At 45.3% G+C, this 26,193-nt stretch overlaps 4 protein-coding genes across 10 annotated transcripts; 1 reads left to right on the plus strand and 3 right to left on the minus strand.

Moving 5' to 3' along the window:
- On the minus strand, nucleotides 1-6,611 carry LOC127066709 (uncharacterized). Of its 4 annotated transcripts, none has more exons than XM_051000756.1 (10): nucleotides 6,488-6,611; nucleotides 2,691-2,973; nucleotides 2,398-2,605; nucleotides 2,136-2,305; nucleotides 1,864-2,062; nucleotides 1,552-1,706; nucleotides 1,254-1,437; nucleotides 836-1,164; nucleotides 571-766; nucleotides 1-498 (listed from the first exon to the last, which is right to left on the minus strand). In XM_051000756.1, exons 2-10 carry the CDS (start codon nucleotides 2,937-2,939, stop codon nucleotides 404-406), a joined length of 1,785 nt encoding a protein of 594 aa, XP_050856713.1. In that variant the 5' UTR covers nucleotides 2,940-2,973; nucleotides 6,488-6,611; the 3' UTR covers nucleotides 1-403. The 4 variants fall into 4 exon arrangements, with proteins under 4 accessions (XP_050856713.1, XP_050856712.1, XP_050856711.1 ...); XM_051000755.1 differs by lacking the exon at nucleotides 6,488-6,611 and adding an exon at nucleotides 3,905-4,083; XM_051000754.1 differs by lacking the exon at nucleotides 6,488-6,611 and adding an exon at nucleotides 3,505-3,885.
- On the plus strand, nucleotides 5,171-10,374 carry LOC127066711 (uncharacterized). Its single transcript, XM_051000758.1, has 9 exons — nucleotides 5,171-5,776; nucleotides 6,265-6,372; nucleotides 6,448-6,657; nucleotides 7,277-7,405; nucleotides 7,502-7,990; nucleotides 8,532-8,601; nucleotides 8,716-8,878; nucleotides 9,031-9,255; nucleotides 9,364-10,374. Exons 1-9 carry the CDS (start codon nucleotides 5,750-5,752, stop codon nucleotides 9,389-9,391), a joined length of 1,449 nt encoding a protein of 482 aa, XP_050856715.1. The 5' UTR covers nucleotides 5,171-5,749; the 3' UTR covers nucleotides 9,392-10,374.
- On the minus strand, nucleotides 9,654-13,452 carry LOC127066708 (carcinine transporter). Its single transcript, XM_051000753.1, has 11 exons — nucleotides 13,307-13,452; nucleotides 12,872-13,093; nucleotides 12,300-12,458; nucleotides 12,125-12,228; nucleotides 11,702-11,856; nucleotides 11,454-11,622; nucleotides 11,111-11,359; nucleotides 10,762-10,976; nucleotides 10,480-10,661; nucleotides 10,153-10,331; nucleotides 9,654-10,062 (listed from the first exon to the last, which is right to left on the minus strand). The coding sequence occupies exons 1-11, from the start codon at nucleotides 13,379-13,381 to the stop codon at nucleotides 9,825-9,827; spliced, it is 1,947 nt and encodes a 648-aa protein (XP_050856710.1). The 5' UTR covers nucleotides 13,382-13,452; the 3' UTR covers nucleotides 9,654-9,824.
- LOC127066705 (importin subunit beta-1) lies at nucleotides 13,422-26,193 on the minus strand. 4 transcript variants are annotated; one of them, XM_051000743.1, is made up of 7 exons: nucleotides 25,653-26,192; nucleotides 24,961-25,019; nucleotides 24,700-24,882; nucleotides 24,186-24,539; nucleotides 23,795-23,944; nucleotides 21,863-23,724; nucleotides 13,422-13,565 (listed from the first exon to the last, which is right to left on the minus strand). In XM_051000743.1, coding segments are annotated over exons 1-7 (2,670 nt in total). In that variant the 5' UTR covers nucleotides 25,714-26,192; the 3' UTR covers nucleotides 13,422-13,564. The 4 variants fall into 4 exon arrangements, with proteins under 4 accessions (XP_050856700.1, XP_050856699.1, XP_050856697.1 ...); XM_051000742.1 differs by lacking the exon at nucleotides 13,422-13,565 and adding an exon at nucleotides 16,760-21,290 and having other exon boundaries at nucleotides 25,653-26,191; XM_051000740.1 differs by lacking the exon at nucleotides 13,422-13,565 and adding an exon at nucleotides 21,522-21,632 and having other exon boundaries at nucleotides 25,653-26,193.

The raw sequence follows: 26,193 nt of genomic DNA on the forward strand, positions 1-26,193 counted from the left end.
TTTTCCTTTTCCTTTCTTTCTTTTCTTTATTCGCGTTACAAGAGGATCAATCGCAAATAGAGAGATCGACCCTAAGGTCGACACGTCGGTCGAGTCGGACCGGCTTGTAAACAAAGTTTTTCTTAAATATTTTATGTATGTACGCGTGCCATCGATCCGTAGCAAGGATATCCGCCGATCGTACGCGCGCGTACCTGTATCCGTGCAACGTCGTACGACGGTACAACGTGATTTTAAGCCCTTGTAATAGAACCTTGTCGTTTACAATAAAGTTAACCTACCAACGGTATAGTCCAATCAAAAGATATATATGTCAAAAGGAAACGATAGTTGCGTAAAAAAAAAAGTATCAAAAGTGAGAACGAAAACAACGATCGACGATCCATCGTGGACGAAGCAATTTCTACAAATTTCCTCTTAGATACGCTTCCTTGATCTTAATTCGAAGGATCTTGCCGGATGCATTTTTGGGAATGTCTCGGACGAATGAAACGCCACCTGAAACACGATACTCGCGTAAGAAAGCGCACAGGGATGGGGAGAGAGAGAGAGAGACGGAGGAGCACGTACCATTGAGTCGCTTGTACTCGGAAACCTTTCCCTTAATGAAATTCTTGATTTCCTCCTCGCTGATCTTCCTGTCCTTTTTCAAGACGACGTAAGCTCTCGGCACTTCTCCGGATCTTGCGTCGGGAATACCTATTATCGCGGCTTCCTCTACGTCGGGATGCGTTCTCAAAAGTGACTCCAATTCGGCCGGTGGGACCTAAGGGTAGAGAACGAGATGAAACGAAAGTTTTCGAAGGAAAGAGATCGCTTGGGCGTCTGGATTTACCTGAAAACCTTTGACCTTGATCAGCTCCTTCAACCTATCGGTAATGAAGAAATCTAAATCGTCGTCGAAGTAAGCTATGTCGCCGGTTTTCAACCAACCGTCCTCGCCCAATATTTCCTTGGTGGCTTCCGGATTATCGAAGTAACCTTTCATGACGTGAGGTCCTCTGATCCACAATTCGCCGTTCCTACGGGGCTCGCAAATGTCTACCTTCGTTACCGGATCCACCAACCTCGCGTCGCAACCGCAAATATTCTTTCCGATACTCGCGTACTTTAAGCCCGTCTTTTCCATAAAGGCCACGGGCGCGCACTCCGTTAATCCATACCCTGGCGAAAGAAATCTCTTGAAAGCGTCAACCGGGGAATACGTAATTCGTACGACAAACCCTAGTACGTACGTCGGTCGGGCGATTTACCTTGGCAGAATTTGAAACGACTGTTGTCTAATCGAAACTTGTCGTAAAATCTATCGACGTCCTCCTTCGAAAGCGGCGCTGCTCCGCTGAAAGCAGTTCGTACGTTCGAGAGATGTTCTTTTTTGACTAACGGCGAAACTGACAGAAACAATATTATCGGCGGTACGCAAATCAAAATCGTTGGCTAAAAGCATAAAAAAAGGTAAGCTTTTGTGACGTCTATCGTTGACGAACGATAATTTTCGTTCCTTCGACGTTCGACGTAAGTAACGTTCGGCGTCGATTCAAAATCTTTTACCTTCTGCTTGACGAAAACGTCGAGAAACGTCTCCGGTTGGAATTTCGGAAGCGTAACGAGCTTCGTTCCGGCCGCCAGGCACGGTAGCAGGATCCCGTTCATGCCAAAAATGTGAAAGCTAGGTAGAAATATTGGTATAACGTCTTGATATTCTTCTATAAAAAAAAAAAAGGGGAAGAAAGAAAAAGAAAGAGGAGAAAAGAAAAAATGAAAGATGAACGAGAAAAAGAAGAGAAAAAGGAAAGGAAGCATCCCGTTTCGAACAATCGAAGACGCAAATTTTCTGTCGCGCGTACGAGTGAAATTCTTTACCCGTCGTCGCTCGAATCCACATATCCTGATCAACGATGGCATTCACCATTTCCATGTTCGAGACTAAATTGGCGTGCGTTAGCATCACACCTTTCGGCAGACCCGTCGTGCCACTCGAGAAAGGTAAAACCGCGAGGTCTTCGGTGGAACGGTTCAGGGCTTTCAACCCCGGCAAGTCCTTGCCGCGAGTTATCAGGTCCTAAAAATGACAAATCGATCGACTCGTTAAAGAATGGAAAATTTGATCGTTGCGTAAAGGAGGAAGGAGATACCTTGAAAAGTATCGTTCCTTCCGTCGTCGGACCCGTCGTTCCGTCGTCTATAACGATAAGGGACGATCCCAATCTGTGCTTCGCTGCTGCTTTCCTTACCACCGGGAGAATCTCTTTCGCGGTGACGATACCCTTCGCCCCGGACAACTCCAATTGCATCGTTATTTCCTCTACGATCGCGTTAAGAGATTCATTCTTCGGATTTATTCTTCTCGCTCTTTTCACCGCGCGTCAGTCCGATCGTTCTAACGCTCGTACTTACCAACCGTGTAATATGGATTGATAGTCGTAACGACGAGACCAGCCTCCAAAATGCCGAGAAAAGCTAGAGCCCATTCCGGCAAATTGGGAGCAATCAAGGCAATTATATCGCCTTCCGCGAACTTCAAGTTCCTCAAACTCCTCGCGACGTAGTTCGCAGCGTCCCTCGCTTGCCCGTACGTATATTTCCTACCGGTTACACCGCATTCCTGAAAATCATTATCGAATCAAAACTACCGTCTACCTTTTCCCGTTAGAAGTATATACCAACCGACGTAGCCGAGAGAGACTCACCAGGGCAATTAGCTTGGAAAATTCGTTAACGTTGCGCCAAACGTATTCCGGTATCTTAGAATTCGGATAAGTGACCTCACCGTAAGGCGAAGGAATGATTATCTCTTGGTTTTGACCTCGAATAAATCTTTCTTCCGATCGCGCGGAGACGCTCCTCGAGCTCGAATACCGTATTTTACTCGCTCCATCCTTTAGGAGCGTCCGCTCGAATTTCCTGATGCCACGGGAAAGGTGCCTCAACGACTTCATACCTGGATAAGACTGTCGTCGTTGAGAGTATCGCCTGCCAAAGGAACAAAGAAACGAATCGTAAGACGTACGCGTATTAACGCAAGCGCCGACAGCTAATTAATCTCGTTCGATCGAGTCTCCGCTGAGTTTCAATCGAAATTCATCCTCGATAATACTTATCGGAGTAACGCTTAGAAAAAATACAAAGTTAAAAAAGTTATTAACGAGAGATCGTAAGAGCGAGCACAAATATTAAAATAATTCGTTGAGCCGGTTTACGAGATAACTTGTTTTCTCGCTGGTATCGAATTATAGCATACGACGCCGTAATTATGATATAAATTGCAAAAAAAAGAGTGTTCCACCTTGAAAGATATCTCGCGCTTAGACATCAATCGTTTTTCTATCCTTTCAGTTTCATTCGCGGAAAAACTAATATCGACGATCGAAATGTGACAAGCGAGCGAATAATTGGGGACAAAGTACAAGGAGCATTTCTTATCGTTTTCGTCACAAGATCAAACTTTGCTTCAACTTTATCTCTTATCTTTCAAAATGAAAAATTATCGAAAATATTATTTACATATTTCCTTCCGACGCATCTAACGTCTCTCGAACGCGCCACTAACGTGCGACTCGAGTGCGCTTTATTTTCCATCTTTCGGAGAGGATAATGCAAAGATCGCGCGACCGATCGCAAGACGTTCCCGTTCGTAACTGGAAATTTCGTGGCGACTGAACGTTTCAAATGGAGATAGAGATAGATAGATAGATAGATAGATAGATAGAGAGAGAGAGAGAGAGAGAGAGAGAGAGAGAGAGAGAGAGAGAGGTAAACACGCGCGCGCGAGATATACCGTAATCGACCTTCGTTTCTCGCCAGCGCCGTAAACTTTGGTCGAACTTATTCCACGTAGTTCAAGTAAACACCGTAGGACTTTCGTTTTCGAGAAGAAAGACGTTTACCGAAGCGCATACATCACCTTTCTTTTCCCCCTCGACGATGACTTAAACTTCTCTCTCTGACCCGTGAGATACGATTTCGAAACTCGCGCGAACGCAGTTGCTCGATCTCCGTGCTCGACCGTGCTCGCGAGATCGTTTTCTCTAACGGACTGCGAGATTCTACGACGAACAATTTGACATTATCCTACCATTACCAATACGATGTAATGAGAATAGATATAGATTATATACACGCACACATAAAGGGATCCTCTTTTCTCCCCTACCATCGAGTTCCTAGCGATCGACGTTGTTATCGGCAACGCTATCGCTAAGAATGGCCACGGAAAAAAGTGGCTCGTCACCGTTCTATTTGGACTCGCTTATCAACACGGATCTCTTTTATTTCTTTTCTGTTGTCGCCGCGTTTCGTATTTACTTTCTTCGACGAAATAGCGTATTTTCGTAAACATATTTACGACGCAAAAATGATAATTTTTACAAGGAAAGAATCGCTTCCCCGCTAGCGATCGAATGCGACAATACGCATATCGATAATATTTTGAACTAGGATCGCGCGCTACGTTTACGTCATAAAATTCAATAGAATCTTTGGACGGCTATACATCGGAACATTGACGTCCGGTTCTATAGAGTCGGTCGTAACGATCGATGTTGTGCAAACATATAAATATTTTCGTACTACGAGCGATAGAATCTCGCATACTCGTATCTTCGTTTCTACGTACAATTTCGGCGTAGCGCGTTCGCGATAAGAAACGTCGCTTTTCGTAACGCCAGTTTCCGATCATTCGAGTATCATTCGATCGGATACTATCGAAAACATTTAATTACGCGAGGATATGGCCAAACGCGAACGTGGCGTTAGAAACTTTAATCGGAGCTACTCGACTATCGTATCTTTTATAGATCGAGCGTCTATCGTTTAGCGTAGGAACGCGAAGGAGAAGACGATTAACGCGTCTTTCGGTCGATTTATTGCGCAACGAAGGCGATCCTAGCGTTACATAAGTCGGAAATAGGAAAGAGCGCGTTCTTGGCTCGCGTAGAAATTTGAATCGGACGATTTCGTGGGCTGCGTTTACCAAAGACGTTGGTTTTCGATGCGCCGACGCATATCCGCCGACGCCGACGCCGACGGCGACGTCGACATCGACGCCGACGCCGACATCGACGCCGACGCGATACGTCGAATCAGAGCCGTATCGTTCGTTTTGAGACTCGTGAAAACCCATCCGGGAATTAAAACTCGGCTGTTTTCGACTTCACCGGGAAGAGAGAAAACGGATCGTAACGTTGCGTTGCTCTTCGCGAGAAATAAAGCTGTCCTTTTGGAAAACGCACAGAAAATGAAAGGAAAAGGAAAGAGAGGAAAAGAAAGGAAAGAGAAAAATAAGAGCACAGAAATTTATCGATCGATAAGAAAAATGTCTCTGTTTCCTGTAAAAAAGAAAATGTCGGTATCTTTCTTGAAGTTGAATTCTATCACGCGATTCGTCGGTTGTCGGGACGGCGCCGGAGTCGAGCGCTAACGATCGACGATACGATTGATTGCAGCGAGATGCGAAGAAAACAAAAGTAATCGGGAGAAGAAAGTACGGGTCCATCGACGAACGGCGACGTCCCTGCGTGAAAGGGGCGAGAAAGGGGGCGAGCACGACGCCATGTCGACGTTCACCCTCTAGTTCGTTCTCGTTGCAGCCCTCGTCTAAAAGCCGAACTCGAGTCTGAAAAAAGTCGCGGAAAAGAGAAGGAAAGGTCGAGAAAAGAAAGGAGAGAAGGAAGGAAAGAAGAAGTCCCGAAGCTGGATACTCGTAGAAATCACTGGCGAAATCACTCTTGAACGAAGCATTGGGCTATGAATGAAGACCCAACCCTTTCATCTCGAGGTAATTAACTCGTCCTTCGCGATAAAGCTATATCCGTCGATGATCCGCTCGCTCGCTCTGACCGATCCCGGCTCGCTATAGCGGCCCCGTCGGTGTCTACCACGTTTCCTCTTTCTCGAGCTACCGCGTACGACAATTTCTGATAAAGTGCGGCCTTCAGTATCGGCGAAAATATCGAAAGGCACGGAAAAGTCCGATTGTACGCAAGAGAATCTTGGCGCGTTTCTCTCGTCGAGCGAGCGAGCGAGCGAGCGAGCGAGAGTACCGAAACGGTACTCTGGATTTTTATGTTTCTTCGGAACGTCGAATACGACGCACGCGAGTAAGTACCACGTAACGCGCCTTTCATTGATTCCTTTAACTTCCGGAAGTTCGACGTTCGAGTTTACGCACAGTCGCGTTTCTCCGAACATTTTTTTATCGCCGTTTACTCTCTCGTCGAGAGATAAAGTACGAACGTTTATACGACGGACTCGCCGTTATTTCAGGTTTTGGCAGTCTTGCTATTGTCAGTGATACCCTGGCCAGGTCCGAGCGTTTTTAAGATATCATGCCCCCGCGATCGTGCCTCGGTGGTGAGGAGGATAGTTCACAAGGTAAGGAACGACGCTTCGAACGACGCTTTTCGATCGCGCGAAGGGACAATGTATCGAGCTTCGTCGAGATTTCAGAGGTGGATGCCCATCCTGAAGAAGTATCAAGTGGAATTACCCTTAGAGTGTCCCTTTCACGAAAGTCGAGACATCTTTCGACCTCAGCAACGGGCGAAGCATCAGCACAGACCGTCGCAATGGACCTGCGGCCTCTGCGGCAAGTCTTTCTACGCCGAAAAACATCTCGACGCGCACTTCGATAACAGACATAAAAGTAACGTTAATACGGTAAGTCGTCGCTCGTTTGCATCGATAATCCTTATATATTGCTTTCGACTCGATACGAATGCTTCTATCTGCGAACCGAGTCGCCCACGCGGACTTTGCATCTCTCTGTTACGCTCGAGACGTTTTATCCGAAAAGCCAAAGTTCGCGTTACCTCCCCGGGTCCTGTTCTACGGGAGGAAAAGTATCAAGTATCGATATTCGTACACGGTAATCTCTATACGTATAGGAGAGACGCGATAACGGTAGCGTTGAATGCTTTCTAATCGATATCTCGCCGTCCATCTAAATTGAGAAACGTTGGTCTTTTAACGCGTCACTTTCACTTTTCGCTAAGAGGCATATTACCGCACACTTCGTCGTACGGGTGAGCGCGGAGGGATACGCGTGTGTTTGATGACCGATAAAAAAGGAAACTCGAACGCAGCGAGGAAGGAGAGAAGGAGGAGGAGGGATAGAGCGGCTACCGATATCGGCCGCTATTAACCCTCATTAATGACCGCGATTCTACGTCAGACTCGTTTCGAGAATAGCGCACTTAACGATAAATAGGATAAAATTGACTCGCGTCCGACGCTACAATGATCGATACACGTCCTTGTTCTCGGTCTTGAACGAAAGGCGGAGGACGCCGTGTGCCTTGCCGACTACTGCGACATTATGAGATGCGACGTCTTGGGAAATCGTGACTTCGAAAGCTCGATGGACGACGAGGACGACGACGGCGGTCATCTCAACACCGACATACAGGTACGCGAAATTCGCTTCGATAGAAATCCGATCGAGTCGGGCAAGACTCGACGAATATTCGATCTGAGAAAGTTAATGCGATCCGATTGCGCAAAGGTGTGGAAGGAGAATACGGAACAGCGCAGTACGTCGGTCGTGCCGTGTTCTCGAGATCTCGCAAGGACCTATCGTCCTTCGTCCTCGTCTTCCACGGACAAGTCGTGCGCGCTCGCGGCCACGAAAAACGACCTGCAGCGTTCGTACTGTCGACGAGCCGACGCTGATGTCCTAAAAAATCATCGGCTCGCCGATTCCTCTTCTTATCGTCGCAACGAAATCGCTGGTCCTGAGAACAACAGCGACGCATGCGACAACGAGGACGACGAGGACGAGGACGACGAGGACGACGAGGACGACGAGGACGACGAGGATGACGATGACGAGGAGGAGGAGGAGGAGGAGGGGGAGGAGGACGACGAGGAGAATCTCGTGGAAGCCGCCCTACCTGCCGTCGATAAGAGGCAAAGACGCAGAAGAATGCATCTTAGGAAACTCAAGTCCAACTGCAAGCCCGAGGAACTTCAAAAGCTCAAGTTACAATGCGAAGTTAGCTCTTTCTCTTCATTTATTTCGCTCTAACCGATCTTAATTCGAAACGTGAGACCAAGAACGAACGGCCTTGAGAACAAAAGTATCATCGTCGACGACGAAGTCGCGTTAGCACCGTACACTATCGGGCGTCGAATCCTTTGAGCTATATGCGGCATCGAGCTCCTCCCGCTCATTTTCTCTCCGTTTTAGCGACTCATGGAATACTGTTTTTTCTTTCCCCCGTGAAACGCGTCGACGCTCCTCTCGCACAGGTAGTAGACAATCCGGTAAACGACGAATTCGTTGATCGATTCTACGATATATATATATATATATATATATATATATATATATATATATATATATACATATATATATGTGTGTGTGTATCTTTGTTCGTCCTTGCTCGATTTGCAATATACGTACGTCCGTACCTCGATACGCGTATTTTCTTCAAATGAAAAATGATGTAAAATAATGTAGCGTTTGACGCGGCACGAAAAGTCATGTTGCGCCTAAAAGAAAATTCTTTTATTCACAAGCTTTTTGTCGACAGATACTCGTCCGCGATTGTATCGCGGGACTTCTCGCAAATCTCTCGGCACGAGAGTTCCAAGAAATCGAAGGTAGGTGTGACCATGCGGATGATCCGTTTAACGCTATAAAATAAGATATATCGAACGTACGTTGAAAAGAAAAGAAAACAAGAAAAGGTTTATCGTGATTTCTTTGCTCGTTAGGTGAACTGAACCGGGCGATCTGTTGGTATCTCAGTTGCGACAAATACTGGGAGGATACCAAGCGGCAACAACGACAGACACCTTGGTATCTGCTCGCTACGTTTATGGCTCTTTTCTGCACCTCGATTTATGCCTGCTATTACGTCATCTGGGTTCTCTTCAAGTACGTAGTACGTTCGCCGAGGCTGGATAAAAACACCGTTTCTCGACGTTATCGTCGATGATACGAAATAATATTTTATCCGGTTCCCCGGTGCTGGCATAGATCCGAGATCGATCTCAGGACCGATTTTACTTTCTCGTTGTACCTTGTAGTACCGCGGACGAAGAGAGGCTCGACCATACGGGAACTTTAGGTTACAACGACGGAAGTCTTACGTCATCGTTGCACGATCAGAGCGGGCATGGCGAGGGTAGATCGGTAGATAGACGAAAAATGGAAGGTGGAGACGATAATCTATCGTCTACGAACGAGGAAATGCCGGATCACTACATATACGTCGCATATCCGCCAGAACTGAAACGTCGTCTCTTGGAAAGGTATCTCTTGGAACTTTATACAGGCTTGCTCTTTGATTACCTACGTGCATACGTACAACGTATGTACGAATCGATCGATGCGATGCTAGCGAGTGCTTCTTTTCGTAGCTGCTACAACAGGACTACCAGATTGTGAGATCGAAACGAAAGAGGACGATATACGTTTCGTATTCACCTTGAACGGGACTGCGCTACGAACGAAGACGCTCTTTTCTCTCTCTCTCTCTCTCTCTCTCTCTCTCTATTTGTCTGTCCGTCTGTCCGTCTATCTGTCTTCGTGTTTTGTATACCAAGTCTATTCGAATAAACTGCAACTGTACGAGAGGAATTTTCCATCGGTAGAAACGACCAAAAGAGTTCGAGCAAAAAGACCGGCTTTAAAATCTTTCGTGTCGCAATTGAACCTAAAACATCTTTTATTTGTCAGAAAGAAAAAAGAAAAGATAAGGAAAAAAGAACGGAAGAAATGGTATGGTACTATGGTACTGTTAAAAAAATGCAGTTTTGTATAAAGTAGGAGTATCGGACTAGATAGACTAACGGACTAAGTAGTAGACCCTATACCGAGTCTAAAACCAGTATGTCATCTTTATGGAACCATCCGAGTCACGCTGAGTGTCCATCACGCTCGATTGCCGAACAAGCCGGCGAACGCTCGCACCGCTCGGTCGTTGTTGTTCCTCTAAAATTCTTTGCGGTATCGCTTGTGTCGATGTGGTTTGAGCTATTGGAAGTTCGGGTACCTCGTGCATCTCGACGGTTTCTCTTTCCGACAGGTCCTCGTAGGAAGCCGCCGCGGACGAAGGTCTAAGGATAAAAGTCATTGATTCGGACGCGCGTCCTTTCGAACGTAGAAGAAAACGATATAATTTGGAGAAACAATCGGGCGAAGCTTACTTGGTCGGTATGCATCGAATACAATCGGCACAAGTCCAATCCTTCCCAAAGAGTTCTCCCTCCTCCACCGTTTGCGGAAGTCGATGGTGTAGAGTCTCCGGTAACCGTAAACCCGAAAGACCGCCGATCACCGAGACGCAGCCTAAGATCACCAAAGGCAACACTAGATTCTCCTTACCCTGTAAATCAAAGCATATTCTGTAATAAAGAACACTCTCTCGACTCGTCTCTCGTTCTTTCCATTCGTTACATCTCGTTCGGTTCGTTACGTTTCACGCGCGTAAAATTCATCTTCGACGAAAGGAATCGTATTTGAATGTAACTTACCAGATACGTAACGAACGGTATGATGATCAGACCAAGCCCGCTGATGTAAGCGGAGAAACCGATCGCAACGCCGCGCAGCTGCGTCGGGTAAAGTTCACCGGCGAAGGGATATATGATCAGAAAGGAGGCCGATATCGCGGACTTCGATAGGAGAAACAGGATCAACGTGGCTACGACGGCGTCTGTAAGAAAAAATGGAAGAAAGTTGAACGAGGAAAGGAGAAATATAGCCTACGGTTAGAGTACTTTGCAGTTTCATCGATCGATGGGAATCGCTATTACCCGGAGAGAGTAGAACCGTGGCTATGCAGGAGACACCGGCGACGACCATGCAGAGGCACAGCGGCCATCTGCGACCCCACCTATCCATGACTACCCAACAAGCCATGTAACTGGGAATTTCGGCCAACGAGGAGAACAGGAAGCTGAGGTGTTCTTCGCTACCGAGAGCAGGTCCGTAATAAGACAGTCCAACGTATACCATGTTATTGGCGAACCTGACGATCGATCGATCGATCGATCGAACGAAAAAAGAAAAAGAGATCAAGGAGAGAAACTGGCGTATCGTTGAGACGTCGTACGGACGACGCGTTAGAGAAAATATCGTATAAGAGCGTAAACTATGGCGCACCAATTTAACGTGATGAGGCAGGTCTTCAAACGCATGTTCGGTGTTTTAAAGAGAGACAAGACGCCGGGTCCGCTCCGTAGTCTTTCCTCCTCGCTCTTCGATCTCGACATCGTCATACGTTGACGGAGCTTCTGCGTGAACGAGGTTGGAAGTTCCTTTCCGTTGACACGTGCCAATTTTTCGAGGATATCGTTCGCCTCGACCAAACGACCCTTCGCCAATAGCCAGCGAGGAGATTCCGGAAGGAACCTACGACAATTTTCTTCGTTTTTTCTTCGCGACCGCTTCCGCGAGAATTACGAGCTCGTAGAATCGATAACGATCGGCATCCGATCACGCTTACCACCAGTAAGTGAAATACAGTAGAAAGGGCGCGCTCGTCGTAATCGCGAGTGTCCTCCAATCTCTTATCAAGTACGTAACGCCTGCCAGCATGCACAGGCCCATCGTGTAGAAGCTGCACGTCATCACTGTCACGAACGATCGATAATTAGGACCGACCAACTCCAAAGCTAGAAGGAAAGATTTTCGTCACATTTCGCATTTCTTCCGTCGTACGCGCAACGGATTCTCGCGATACGTATTACTTACATATGATAAAGGGTATTTGATAGATAGCGGGTATAGTCAAACCAACTACCATTCGCGTAGCCGCCCATGTCCAAAAGCTGTTGGATATGGACGTGAGAAAACCACCGGTGATCAACGTCGCCAAACACGTGAAGAAAGACAGTCTACGACCGATTCTGTAAATATAGAGCATCGTTCTAAGGGAACGAAAATAGATTTAACGACGACGAATGGAGGATTTACTAAGGACGTTACGCGAAATAATCTCATGCGTCTTGTTTCGAGCTTCAAGTTTCGGCCGGACAACGTTCGGTCAAACGCATTCCTCGGGGAGAAGGAGATAGGAGAAAAGAATTCGCTCGGAACGGGTGTTCGTTCCTCGTTAATAAACAAAAAGCTTCAGAAAAATTTCAAGATACGTGCTAGGATTAAAACTGTAATTACCTGTCGTTCAAAGTACCAAAAAGATAAACTCCTATAGGTCCGCCGGTATTAAGTGCGACCAGACCGATCGTTGGATAAATAGCACGTTCGCAAACGAGATCAAACTGTAACGCATTTAGAATCGTTTTAATCCGAACGTCGATAGTCGGACGATAGCGTAAGCGTCTTTACGTACGTCGATGACTATGGATGACGTGACCTCCGAAGTCTCGTATTCCCAACCGTGATCGCAAGGTACGACGGACCACGAGGAGTTGGTCCTCGAGTTGGACGCGTTCTCCGTCGTCCAGTCGACGTCGTACCGCGTGCATTGGCTGTACGTCTCGTTGTCGTCCTGCCGTGATAATGACGTTTCGATACAGTCCTCGAAAATAAATCTGCTTATCGTATCTTCGTATCGGCCGAGTACGAGTACTTGGATACGAGTACTAGGACTCGTCTACGATACAGGGTATAATCTTTGCCCTCGAGGAGAGTCGGGTACAACGGGTAATGAGGTAAGAAAGTAGGATATCGCCAAGGTTACAAAATGGTACGATTCTGCGATACGTTGTAATACTGTGCCTCGCACTGGATCGAAACGACGAAGCGATGTCGTTAATAAATTTCGTTTCGTGCTACGGGAATACTGTACACTACTTCGTACTGTGGATAGACGTGGTTAAGCCTAAGCGCGTTTGGGCAAGTACGAGGTGAGAGAGCCGTTTACGAGCGAAAAGAATACATCGTTTCGACTATACAGGGCACCTGACTGGTAGGAATGGCGAGTCTCCTTCTCCGAGAAATATCCATATTTTCCAGTCCAGGTACTTTGCACCAATGCGCCGGTGTGTCCGCCATGAATAACTGATTGAAGGCGCAAAAGCCGCAAGGCAAGCACGCCGGCAGGCATACGAGCCAGAGCAGCTGCTTCTGATAACGGCCGAATTCACCGACGATCGGCAAGAGATCGTCGAGATCGAATCCTTCCTATGACATCAGGGACGGTCTACTTTTAACCGTTAAGCATACCTTCCGATTCGATCGTACGAACGAATACGTTGATTTCTCCTAACTTGTCCGACATTGGAACGGATTACGTATGACGTACGGATGATCGAGAGAGACGAAATAAATAAAAATAAAAAGATATCTCAAAGGTGAAGATACACGAAGCAAGGCATCGATGATTTATCTACTTACTTCGTCGTTGCTCTTTTTCGTCTTTTCATCGACGGCGGTGGCATCCTGCCGCTGGTAATCATCGGCTTGCTGCATTTTCGCGAACTTTGGGACTAGTTCGCGTTACCAAAAGCTCGGCGATACCTTAGAACGGAGTCACGTGAGATGCATTAGCCCCCTCCCGAGGAAGATTCGAGGGAGATGTCAGGTGTTGCATCTTGCTCTTTTTCCTTTCCACCCTCGCGCACGACGATGCACTTGGCTTCGCCTACACCGTTTTCTGCTTGGACACGGAACCAAAACGTCAATCTACCGATTTTCCTTCCCTTTCTCTCTCTCTCGCTCTCTCGCTCTCTCTCTCTCTCTCTCCCTCTCTCTTACTTTCTTACTCTCTTCTACCCTCTCATTCTCTTTCTTCCATACAAGCAAGCACTTTCTCAATCTCTCTTACTCTTCTCTCGATTCTTTGCGACCAGCCTCGACCGTGCGAAAAGCGATAAAAGTTTGGGATCGATGCAAGGTGACCGAGATATTTCGACCGTCGCGTAGTTCTCAAAATTTAAACGTCTCATAGAGCGTTCGTCGTCCTAGGGAAAAAGTGCTTCGAAAGCAGGTACACGTTTTCAAATATTTCTCCAATGGTCGTGTGTTCATATGCTACCTGATGACGTGGATGAGAGCAAAATTGTTGAGTGTAGAAGGATGACTTACCAAAAGAGATCGTTCGTCCGAAATGTAGCACGTTGCATTCCACGCGATTTTCTTCGGCGTATATACAACGTAAGAACGTTCGAACGAAAACGAAATGATCGAGAGAAACGATCACGTCGATTTTACGAGAGCTTCTACGAATCGGACGAAACGATTATCGGCCTTTAAACGATTTTAATCGAACGAATAAGAATGGAACGGTAAAGTCGTTGTTGTGCAGCGCACGTACGAAAGGTAGAGAGAAAACCTGGCAAGTGCATCGGAACGATGGGAGACGATACGTGTAGCATGCCCTTCTAATTCAATTGGGTTAAGGGTATTTAGAGGAGATTAGGAACACTGCTGACATACGCTATGTAGCAGCCCCGATTCGCCGTTCGACATTTTGAAGTCTCGCGCGCGCGCTCTCTCTCTCTCTCCCTTCCTCTCGAGAAAAATTTGTACGATTATTTTCCTAGATGTGTACGATCGATTCTAAAATCAGAGGAGAGCCAAATAACAAAGGTTTGAATTTAATGCAGAAGTCGATGCGTCGTAAAAAAGAAAGAATAATCCTTGGTAATAATGATGGGCACCACCGTCGTTCGTGTGTACGTGTATTTCGAACGAAATTTTATTTCCGGACAAATCTCTGCGTCGGAGGAAAAAAGAAGAATCATGCAAAGACGTGGAAGCAATTTGCATTCCATTGATCGTGAAATCTTCTCTCTTTTCTTTTTTCTTTTCTTTCTTCTTGTTTCGATTAAAGAGTACAATAGATTTACGTAAACGCTTTTTTTTGCTTCCTATTTCTTTTTTCTTCGTTCTGTTCGTGTAAGTGTCGTAAGGATAATAAATCGAGGTGGTGAATTAGCTGTTGTTATGACTTGGAATTATATGGCACTGTCGCTTGGCGATTCGTATAATCCGTTCTTACACTCGATGGTACAATCGGTCGCATTAACGTTTACGCGCGATGATATGCCACTGTTTTGTTTGATACGATTGCGCAACGATAATCCATTCCGTAGAAAAAAATCTCTGCCAAGCTTTTCTCCCTTCCACGCTAATCGATGTTGCGCGCGACCCGTTTTTCTCGCCGCGAGAAAGACGAGATATATCGTTAATGCGACCGATTATACGCGTTAGGCACACTTTCCCCAACAATTGTTCACAATCATCATCATCAGCATCATCCATCAGCAGCATCATCATCATCACACCAGCATCATCATCATCATCATCATCATCATCATCATCATCATCATCATCGATCTCACACAAGTAAGCTATGTAGCCGAAGTCGCATAATCGTTGTCAAGTGTAAACCTTCACAAGCACAGACTTCACGAATCACACGACTGTCACAACAAACTCATAAAAGGAATAAAAGATATAACTCGCATCATACGGACATGCCACACCCTCTCCCATAGAGACTTTTCTTTCCTTATTCCTTTGCTTTTCTCTCCTTCCTATTACTTTTGTTAGACTGCTCGGTATAAAATGTTCGGAAGAGTAAAAAAAGAAAGCAAAGAAGGGATTCTCTTTCCTTCAAACCTGTAAAATCTCCAATAAACGTATAAAATAAATCGTGTTCTTTTTCTCTCTCTCTTAGTCTCACGTAAACGCACGAACGCTTTCTCTCTTTGATCGCACTTTCTCCCTCTCTCTCTTTCTATTTCTTGCACTCTTTCTTCAAGCATACCTCAATATTTCATCCTTATGTCACTATCGATGCGTTTGCCGCTATATAAGAGGAACTCGACGACTAAACGCGTTATTCTTATAAATAATCTCCATATTTCGTAACCGAAAGTGTCATACGAGCAAAATTCGCTTGTTTGATTATCGGATTCTTCGAGAGATACGAATATTTTGGAAGAATCGAAACCCTCGAATCGTCTCGAAAAGGATTCGTCGTTTTGACAATATATAATAAAAAATAGAAGAGTAGGCCATTACCGTCGTGTGTTTGTCACATTGTAAATGCCAATTTCTATTAATCGTATTCCTCCTGAACGGATCTCGACGAAAATTTCTACATCGATCGACCGAGATCCAACAAAAATTTTGGAGAGGGTGAGCAAAAGTGGTGGCAGGCCAAACGGACTCCATTCATCGATTTCATTTATTATACTTCAGCCCACGTTTATCATCACCGCTCATGAATTTTCACATTCGCAATTATAATCTTAATCCGATCATCGATCGGCATCATCACTATCAACATCACTCTTCATCGCATAAAACAACATCCACTCACGCATTTCTCCTCTCATTTATTTTTGGAATTTTTTTTTTTTTTTTGTATCTTCGCGGTTTTCATTTTTCCATCCTCCGACGATCGATACGGAAATGGTAGAGAACAAATTACGAACGAAAAAATATCAAGGTAAAGGTTGGAGCGAACCATTTCCGTACGATGTCGACAATTTTTTTTTTTTTTTTTCTTTTTTTTTTATCTTTCTGGACATATTGGACTCGTGTTTCGTACGTAAAATGATATCGTGGCGAATGGTAAAGAACGGTAACTACGGCCTCTCGAGATTCTTTTTAAAATAATTTTTTAATGCTTGTCTCTCTCTAAAGGTGTCAAATATAATCCAATGTAATCAATATCAACGCATTCTGTCGGTTCTTTTCTATATAAAACGGTAATAAAAGGACGAAAGAAAATTGATAATTAGAAAATCGCTATTTTGCGTACAGTTCCCCGTACTTATCTCGCAACGATAAAAAATGTATATTTCATTTACTATTTGTTTAACTCCTCTTTCTTTCTCTCTCTCTCTCTCTCTCTCTCTCCATAGGAATTTTCGTATTTTTGTTTACGCGTCACGACGATCTTCGACGTCGCGGTTCACGGCGAATCACGAGCCAACTATCTCCTTTTCTTTATTTTTTTTGTCTCTCGCTCATCTCTCGTTCGTTCATCGCTCACGATACGCAACACAACTCGACGCATAACGTACCCACTTTCTCTCTCTCTCTTATTCTATCTTTCACTCTCTCTCTCTCTCTCTCTCTCTCTCTCTCTCTCTCTCTCTATCTTTCACTCTTTCTCTCTCTCTCTCTCTCTCTCTCTCTCTCTCTCTCTCTGTAACACCCTCGTCAATCGTTTACTTCATTAGCGCACATCATCACTGATACAGCGTAATGCACACACTTTCTTTTATATATTTACACGCTCTCACTTACGTACCCTATGAAAGCATCGCACGCACTCTAAGAGTCTCGACGATGAAAGGCTAACAACTAATAGTCGACAAGACATTTTTAGCGTACAAGTTTACGCGAGAGCACGATTCCTTTAGCCTTTCTTCTTCGCCTTCTTTTTCTTCTATTTGTCATCGTCATCGCCGTACACGCCTCTTCGTTTCCTTCGACCTTTCGAAAGGCAAAAAAGAGTATAATCGGTAACAACGTTCCGTAAGAAAAAAAACCCAACGAAACAAAAAAGGAGAGAAACAAAATCTCTTCTCGGAATCGTGCTCCCCTTCAGGATCAAAACATCGAACCCTCGCATAAGAGAGTCTCTCCAAAAGAATCACAGTCGCGGTTTAGATTTGTATTTTTATTTACTTTTTTTACGTTCCCCCATCCATCTTTCTTTTCTTTTGCAACTCGATCTTATGACGCACAGCCGACCCTTAAGATTCTCCGCCATCTTCCGACCGTTTACGACGATAGATGTATGTACTTGTATCTTCGATATCTTTTTTTCCACGTTCGTTCCTTTTTTTTTACATTTTACATTTTCATCCTCTCTCTCTCTCTCTCTCTCTCTTTCTCCCTCTATCTCCCGCGTTTCGACGCAACACGGAAAACGCAGATCGCCTCGAGGACACGAAAACAGCTTCGAACTCTAGTGGACGCGCGTCTTTCGGTTCGCAAACGCGATGACAACATCATTTTCTATATATTTCTCTTCTCTCTTTTTTAACGTTTCGCTTAGTCCTTCAAACAATGGAAATATACGGGCATGTAACGTTTCAAATTTGACTCTCTGCGATCGCAACAAATCGAAAGGTACGCGCATTATTACGGATGTTAATTATAAAAAATATATGTATATTATTATATATCTCCTATGATATATGAAAAAAATATTTGACTTTAGATATATAAAAAATATAGTGTATATGAATTTTCTTCTTTCGGGTCTGAGCAGAACTATTTTTGACGCGTGTATTTGAAGAAAGAGCGCGTCCACCAGCGAGTCGATAACGAGAACACGATAATCGGCGGTAAATGTCGAAAAGGGACCGCTACGCGTGCACTTGGCCGTTTCTCTCTATATATGTGTATGCACGCATATGCGTCTCTCGCTCTGCGGTTACGTTCGATAACGGCACGGTACGGAATAACAACCCGCGCTTCGGTTCTAGGCCCGTGACGATTCTTTGCTTTTTTCTTTTTTTTTTTTTCCTTTATTTTTTTTAATAAATCGTCTGGACATGAAAGCACGACTTTTGATAACGAATCGGAAGAATGGACAAGCGATCGAGTTTTTTGCTAAAAACGCGAAAAGACCCACGACGTCTATCTGCCCTCACCATCGTGCCTTTCTCTCTTTCTCTCTCTCTCTCTCTCTCTCTCTCTCTCTATTTTTCGTACACTTCTTGCTCACTTTCTCACTTACTCTCCTTTCCAAGAATCTCTCTTCCACTCAATTCTCTCACGTTGTCACGTTTTCTCTCATATTCCCTAGACACGCTTTCTCTCTCTCTCTCTCTCTCTCTCTCTCTCTCTCATTCACTCTACCTCACTGCTACGTGGAATGTTCAAGAAAAAACAATACTCGCGCTTCGGCGTCGATCGATTTCGATATTCAAATCGATTCGATTCAAAGGTTCGTGATCAGACGTACTATATTAACGCAATTTTTGGAAAATTCTAATTCGAAGGAATTTTCTCTTTTCGATTCTGATCGTCACCGAAGAATCTAAGAATATTTTTTCTTTTATCTTTTTTTTTTTTTAGATTATCTTTAGCTTTTCTTGAAAAAATTAAAGCATGATATGTCTAACGTGTACTACTACGCAACGTACGAAGCAGACTTTACAAAAATCACAGGAGCAAAACAAGTAGAATATATGAAAAAAGAGGAAAGGTTTTCCACCGGCAATAGTATTTGGAATGCATGGCACAACCACAGTCGCGTATCAAATGTTGATTTTATCGCGCGTTAATTCGGCCCTTTTTCTTTTCTCTTTTGGCTTTTTATTTATTTTTTTCTTCTTTTTGAGCGACCTACCCTGCGCTCGAATCTTCTCTAATCGCGCGAAAATACGTTTGCCGAAGAGAAAAAAAGGGGAGGAAAAAGATTCGACGAGTTTTCCAAGGAAGAAATAAGTTCTAACGAGGGAAAAGAGGATAATACACGTTAGAGTTCCGATCTGACTCGCGAAACTCGTTCGGTATTTGAAATATCCCAGTTGGATAAAGGCACCATCTAAAATCAAAATTCCAATTTCGTTGAAAGAATCGATCGAGATATTACGATGCTGAATCGAATCGCTATCTTCAACGTAGACTCGATTTTATTTCGTCGAAAGGATTACATATTCTTGAGGCAAGAACACTGGGCTATGTCAATTACCCTCTACGCATTTACGCGATCATAATACCAATGCATCGAACGAGTACTCTCCACTTTCGTTGCGAGCCACGAATCCAGGAAGACGATATTTCTTGTAGTAGTAGTAGCTGTCGTTGGTACTGTTGTTCGCGAATTACATAAACAATAGAAGAAAACGTTGCGAAGATATCTCTCGCGTTTGAAAGAAAAAAAAAAAAAAAAAAGACAGAAAGAAATAAAAAAAGAAAAAAAAAGTAAGTCGAAAAATCTCGTTTAGAAATAAACGTTGGTAAGCGGTAAGAGAATAGATTCGATGGCAGTGGAAAATGTACCCCCTTCTCTTTTTAATCGTTTTACATATTCGATTAAGTAAAAACCGATGCGAATCGGCGAATGATCGTATTATGATCGCATAAAAACTTGTTCTATTTGTCTCTGTAATTTACTACGTATGTCAGAAGCGGAGATGGAGTGCGGTCGTCTTTCTCTCCCGGTTCAGGCTAGACGAGGTCTTCGATACAACTAAATCACTTGTTGCCAGCAAAATATTAATTTTTAATGAATCAATAGCAACAGACATTCGCATACGGGGTTTGGGGGGGTGGGGGGTTGGGGTGGGAAATGAACATACACATCGTCGTACAACGGATCATTGGATTCGCGCGCAAAACGATCGGATCAGGGGTTACCAGCTTGTCGAATCTTCTTGTATATTTGTTTCTTTGTTTAATTCAGTCTCTCGTTCTCTCTTCGTCACACTCGCTCTCGTTCAGACTTGCTGATTAATTCACTCCTTGTATCACATGGTCTCACAGCAAAGTTTTCAGACATACTAAAATAACAAGTACACGCCTCGCATCCTGAGCATTACTCTTACTCGCGTGAGTCGCGATACGATTCTTACCGTGGGACTTTAATCAGAATCCACAGGAGTAAGGGGTATAGTATAACGTCGTGCGACGTGCGTAAACAAGGATACACATAATTCGACTAAAATTCTCACAGCCTCTCGCACTGTCGCTCTCATACTTTCTCTCTCTTGCACGCACACTCATACCTCACATATTCCATTTCACGTCTTTTCTCTCTTTCTCTCTCTCTCTCTCTCTCTCGCTCGCTCGCTCGCGCGCACGCTCTCGGTTCGCTCGTATCTCATCACGTACAACATCTCGCACTCTCTTCCTTTCACCGCCCACTAACATCGTCCATCGAAGTCGTCCTTTCTCTCTCTCTCTCGCGCTCTCATTCTCTCTCTCTCTCTCTCTCTCTCTCTCTCTCGCTCTCGCTCTCGCTCTCGCTCTCGCTCGTTCTTTCTCTCGGATTCAACTTCACGCGGAGCTCTCAATCACGCGGATAGAAGCCGCATACTCGATTTTCAGGCATACTTGCATCACGGGAACATCATCTCAGCAGGCCTCGGCCCTGGCTCACTCATTTTGGCATCATCCACTTGCACTCGTATTTTTTAATCATCTATTGTCGGTATCCGGCAGACAGGTATTTGTCTCTGTCGAGCATATGGGCTGTGTTCGACCCTGTATACCCTCGCCGGTACCCTCGCATACCGTTGCCAGACAGGGACACGTGCAGACTCATCACCCCATCCTCATCGCTTCGGAACTCACGCACATCCATCAACTCGCATCCGCAACATCCAATCTTGTTGTCTTTGTATTGTTTGATAGCGTTCTAGTCAAATCAAATTGCACGACAGTACAACCGTGGGCTGATCTGTAAACAACAAAAGCGAGCCAAATATCAGTGACCGTCGCCCGCGAAAAGTAGGAAATTAGACTTTTTTTTTTTTTTTAAATGTATCGAGTATCTCTCTCACTGTAATTGTTTGTTCAACGCGACGTACCTAGGCGCGATCGTGCGAGTCTAGAAGAAAAAGTAGAAAGCACGTGGACGCTCTAATCTTGCCTTGAATGACCCTTTGTCTCTTTTCCCCTTACCCACCCACCCTTTCACACACACACACAGGCTCGAACATATTCCCTCTTTTCTCACACATATTCTTTCTCTCCTACTTTCGTGCGATAACAGATGGCACGAAATGCATACGAGGAAGAGCTGAAAGGGCAAAAAAAAAAAAAAAAAAGAAAAAAAAGAAAAGAAAAATGAAAAAAAAATGAAAGAGAAAAAAAAAGAAAAAAGACGATTCGAAGACACTTCGCGCACGCGCACGCATACGCACACGCACACGCACGACAAAAAACAGACACATTATATACACTTTTGTACGCTCGAGGACGTTCGTAAGCTATCATGCTCGTAGATGTGTAATAAATGAGAATACTCACCAACTGGACGTAGTGTTGTTAGCAGCGGCCTTAGCCTTTCGAATCTCCTTAACGGCCCAAGTGGCCAACGTCTTCGTTTTGCTGTTACGCGATTTCTTGCCCTTCATTAATAACTCGTTAAGCGGCTCGGTGTCGACCATCGGCAATAATTTCGCTCCGAAAACGGTGACGAGATCGCCGATAAGGCCAAGCGCAGCCGATATGTTACCGTCGGAATGCTCCCGATCTTGAGCGATCAGGGTAATAAATTGAATGATGTACGGCACGTGCGGTTCGACCAAAGCGATCTCTGCCTCCGGGCATGTGTTCGTAGAATCACCACGGAAACCCTGCACTATTCCTGTGTAAGCCTCCAATACGCCCTCGCGTAATTCGTTGAGATAATCGACCATGTCGTAATCGGATCTATCGACGTTCGCCTGCGAGGCCTGTACCAACGTTTGCAGGACAATGTCCAAATACTTTTTGAATTCCGGACCGATGCTCAGGGCGATGTCGCCGAAGACCGAAAAGATTTGAGGCTTGACCGAACGGTGTACCGTGTTGTTTCCTAAATTCTCCAACAGGAGGGTCATTATCTCGTCGCAATACGGAATGATCTTGCTCTTGAGAGCACGGCAAATATCACCGGTAAGGCCCACGGCGACGCAACATACTTGATACTCGGCGTGATTTTTCAGGCCGAGACAGAGATAAGGCTTGAATACGTCCATGTATTTCAAAAAGCGCTCTCCCAAAACTTCGACCAAAGTCGAGACGGCCATCAGAGCGTCCTCTTGGACGCCTCCGGATTTGCAAGAATTCGAATTGAACATCGCCAATAGAGCGGTCATTATAACGTCGGATATCTGTGGCGCGTCTTCCGGAGTTACTTTACGTAACACGGACTGCAGGGTGGCGCATAGCAACGATTGGAGATCGTTGTACTGGGCTCGATCCGAATGGCTTTGTATATGCGTTTCCATTTGCAATACCTGCTGCAATCGTTCCAAAATGACCATCGTCGTCTTTTGCACGGTGACGTAACAATCCCGCGGAGAGTTCTTCACCATCTCCATCAGAGCTTCGTACGCAGCGGATCTCAAGTTCGCTTGAGCCCCGTCTGATCTGTCGGTAGTCTCCAACAGTCTCTGAATTATGAAATCAAAGTATTGCGACATGCAGTAAGTTTCTGGCTGATTCTCGTCCTCGCAGGCCGACTCGTAACTCGCTTGGGCAAGACCCGTGAACGCCCAGCATACGTTCGCAGCGACCCGAGGTTCTGCCTTAAGCCCGTTTACCAAAGACTCCAACAAAGGTTTCAAATACGTTTCGTTAATGGCGGCTTCTGGAATGATCTCGCAAATACGTCCGAACGTCCACGCTGCGGTGTCCCTTACGACCACGCTGCTGTCGTACATCAGCTCGATGAGCGTAGGCATCGCCTGTTCGACCAACGGTTTCAAAGTGGTAGGCTCTACGCCACCTAGGATAGAACCGAACGCCATTACCGCTGCGTCTCGATATCTCCAATCGTGACTCTTGATATTATCCTTGACGAACGGAAGAACGAACGGAACTATAGCTTCCTCGCAACAAGTGGAAAGCAGCATCAAGCATACACCGGCGGCTTTCGAAGGATTCCAATCGTCCTCGTCATCGAATTCTTCTTGTTTCGTTAATTTTTTCATGAGTACCGGTACCAAAAATTGTAAAGCACCTTTCGCGTAGTGCCTCGAAACTTTCAACGGTGGTCGACCAACTTCAGAAGCATCCCCCTCTTCCAAGGCTAAATCAACTTCTTCGTCCGACACGTTGGACCAAAATTCAATTCCCTGCAGTGCAACCTCGTCGATGTCCGACTTCATAGCCTCCAGAGTAATCTGTGCGAGATACGAGATGTTTGCCAAATTTTTATAAATAAGAGGCGTAGAGTATCGAAGCATTACTTACAGGAAACAATGCCGGTGCCATGTAAAGTTCCATGTACTGATAATACAAAGACATAATTTTGACGAGGCATTGTAAAGCCGCTACTTTAACTTGCGTGTTCGTCGATTGCGTCGCTTCGCACACTACTTCCATAATAAAATTCCTCTCGGACTGTAAATATGACGGTAGAAGAGAAAACGTATATATTATACGTACATACGTACATATACATACATGTATATGTATATATATATATATATATTATATACACATAAAACACATATGACACACGCACGCGTATGCGTGTACGTGCGCAGTCGTTAAACGTAATCGTTAAAGACAATAGTCGTTAAAAATAGTAGATAGATGATCAAACTTTTCAAAGTTGCGCTATTAATAAACAAATACAGACCTCTATTTCAAAGTTTCCTTTGGTAAATTCTAAGGAATTGTAGAGAGCGCTTGTAGCTGCAAGTCGTACGTGATTGGACGTACTGGAACCTTTCATGCCGTGAATAATCGCTGTGAGAATTTGATTAGACTGCGATACCAACACTTCGCTCTCTATTTCTTGACAAATGTAACCGATAGTCTCTAAGGTAGCTTCTTTCATCATTTCTGTACTATTAGGATTAACCACGTTGTTTACTAATAGAGGAATTAGATTGCTCCATTGACCGACCGGCAATTCGGCAACAGCTACGTAAGCCACGCACTGTGCCGCGGAGCTGGGCCTGTTGTTTTCGGTTCCTAATGCTCCCAAGATCTACAACAAGGATCATTCTTTTCTATAAATCGCTTACTGAATCGTCAAGTAGCAGGCGCGCTGTAAAGCGAATCGAGCTTTGTCGAGAGCCAGTTACGACAAAGACTCGACAAAGTCTATTCTCCTTCGAAGAAAAAGAGAAAAGAGAAAGTAGTCGTACATTTTTCTTTATATATTCCCTCGTGTCGGCAGGGATAGCCAACCAACGTTGCTGGTACTGATACTTCAGCGTCAGATCCTTGGAGGTAAGTTGATTCTTCAATTGCAGCCCAGCTGCCATACGAGCCACCGGACTGGCCGTTGCCGTAACCAGTACTCCGCTGAGCCGTTGAACGAACTCGTGCTAAAACGTGGAAGAATAAATTTGACAGAGTCTCTTGGAGCCTCCGTTGCGAATAGTTAGACCTACGGAGATACTAACGAAATTGGACAGTGCCGCTTGTTCCAAAAAATTTTCCGCCGCTTCCAGTTCATTTTTGTCTGAAAATACATATCGAACGGTTAATGTCGGGAGAAAAGATTCGAGGCGCTATCGCAAGGTCAAAGGTACGTGTAACTCGTCGAAACGTTATAGGTTAGTCACAGGCGATCGGTTCGTAGGAGGACGTACTCGGTAGGAACGGAAGATGGCCAAAGTTGGATGGCCATCGTCGACGGGAACGAGTAACCGCCGGACGAGACAATAGTTTTCCGGTCGCCGAACAAAGCCCATAGCAACAGCCAAGTCGAGCATAATCGGCGACATTATTGGATGCGCAAGAAAATCGGGAGGGAAGTATCGTCGATTAGGCCGTAAAACCCGACGATTCGATCGAAACGATTCGTAGATTCGATCGCGTTGGGATCACGCGTTGCGCTAATTCACCGGACGTTTCGAACGAAGGGACGCGCACGCGGTCGCATCCGACTCGTGCAGCGAAATGGTAACGAGCGAAGGAGGAACCGACCGCGAGTCGCGGCCAGTCGAATCGAATTTTGATGAAAACGAAAGGGGGAAAGGTTAAGGCCCGAGGATCGGGCTCGACGGAAAATATCGCGCTCGAAGGGCTGCCTTGGAGGGAGCTAAACTAGACGACGGTTAAAACTGATCTTCTTCCAAACGGATCGACTCACCCGAGGAGACCGTCCTCTCGAGGACCTGGATCAATTGTACCGTCGTTGGATCCATCTGCATGGCTTCTAGTAACTTCCGCTCGACCCTCTCGTCAGGATATATATCACAATTGCGACACGAGACTCTTTACGATATCGTCCTAACGCGAGACGTTTTCTGATCGCAACCGGCGGATACCCACATGTAGTCACTACCGAATCAACTGCCCCGACGACGTCCCCCCTCTTCTGCTCCCTGTCCTCGCGTTCTCTCTCTCTCTCTCTATCTCTCGGACGCTCTCGCTTCTCCCCTCAACGTGCGGCGTAGTGATATCCCACGAGCCTCCTCGATGTCGCTCTCGCGCTTCCTATCGTCGCGAATGCACGGGCTCGCAGCGAACGACGACGAGCGTTTGGCTAGCTCTCGATCGGCGAGTTCGATCGACGCAAAGACCGTCAATTTCTTTGGCACGAAGGACGTAAAAAACGTGACGAAGCTTTCCTTCCCCTCTCGCCCTTCTTTCTTGCTCGCGCGATCGTCGGCTTCCACTGGTCGACCGAG

This window comes from Vespula vulgaris, chromosome 10 (genome assembly GCF_905475345.1).
Source record: "Vespula vulgaris chromosome 10, iyVesVulg1.1, whole genome shotgun sequence".
In the NCBI taxonomy this organism is placed as follows: domain Eukaryota; kingdom Metazoa; phylum Arthropoda; class Insecta; order Hymenoptera; family Vespidae; genus Vespula; species Vespula vulgaris.

Bases quoted from the DNA above. Each gene is read 5' to 3' on its own strand.
- LOC127066705 (XM_051000740.1), bottom strand. From the start codon at position 25,713: ATGCAGATGGATCCAACGACGGTACAATTGATCCAGGTCCTCGAGAGG. The intron at 25,020-25,652 runs GTGAGTCGATCC...ATGTATTTTCAG, and splicing joins CGAGAGGACGGTCTCCTCGG to ACAAAAATGAACTGGAAGCG. The intron at 23,725-23,794 runs GTAAGTAATGCT...TATCTCGCACAG, and splicing joins TGGCACCGGCATTGTTTCCT to ATTACTCTGGAGGCTATGAA.
- LOC127066708 (XM_051000753.1), bottom strand. From the start codon at position 13,381: ATGCAGCAAGCCGATGATTACCAGCGGCAGGATGCCACCGCCGTCGAT. The intron at 13,094-13,306 runs GTAAGTAGATAA...CTGATGTCATAG, and splicing joins CGAAAAAGAGCAACGACGAA to GAAGGATTCGATCTCGACGA. The intron at 12,229-12,299 runs GTACGTAAAGAC...AATGCGTTACAG, and splicing joins CGTCATCCATAGTCATCGAC to TTTGATCTCGTTTGCGAACG.
- LOC127066711 (XM_051000758.1), top strand. From the start codon at position 5,750: ATGAAGACCCAACCCTTTCATCTCGAG. The intron at 6,658-7,276 runs GTAAGTCGTCGC...CTTGAACGAAAG, and splicing joins ATAAAAGTAACGTTAATACG to GCGGAGGACGCCGTGTGCCT. The intron at 8,602-8,715 runs GTAGGTGTGACC...TTTGCTCGTTAG, and splicing joins AGAGTTCCAAGAAATCGAAG to GTGAACTGAACCGGGCGATC.
- LOC127066709 (XM_051000754.1), bottom strand. The intron at 767-835 runs GTAAATCCAGAC...CTCTACCCTTAG, and splicing joins TCAAGGTCAAAGGTTTTCAG to GTCCCACCGGCCGAATTGGA. The intron at 499-570 runs GTACGTGCTCCT...ATCGTGTTTCAG, and splicing joins CGAGTACAAGCGACTCAATG to GTGGCGTTTCATTCGTCCGA.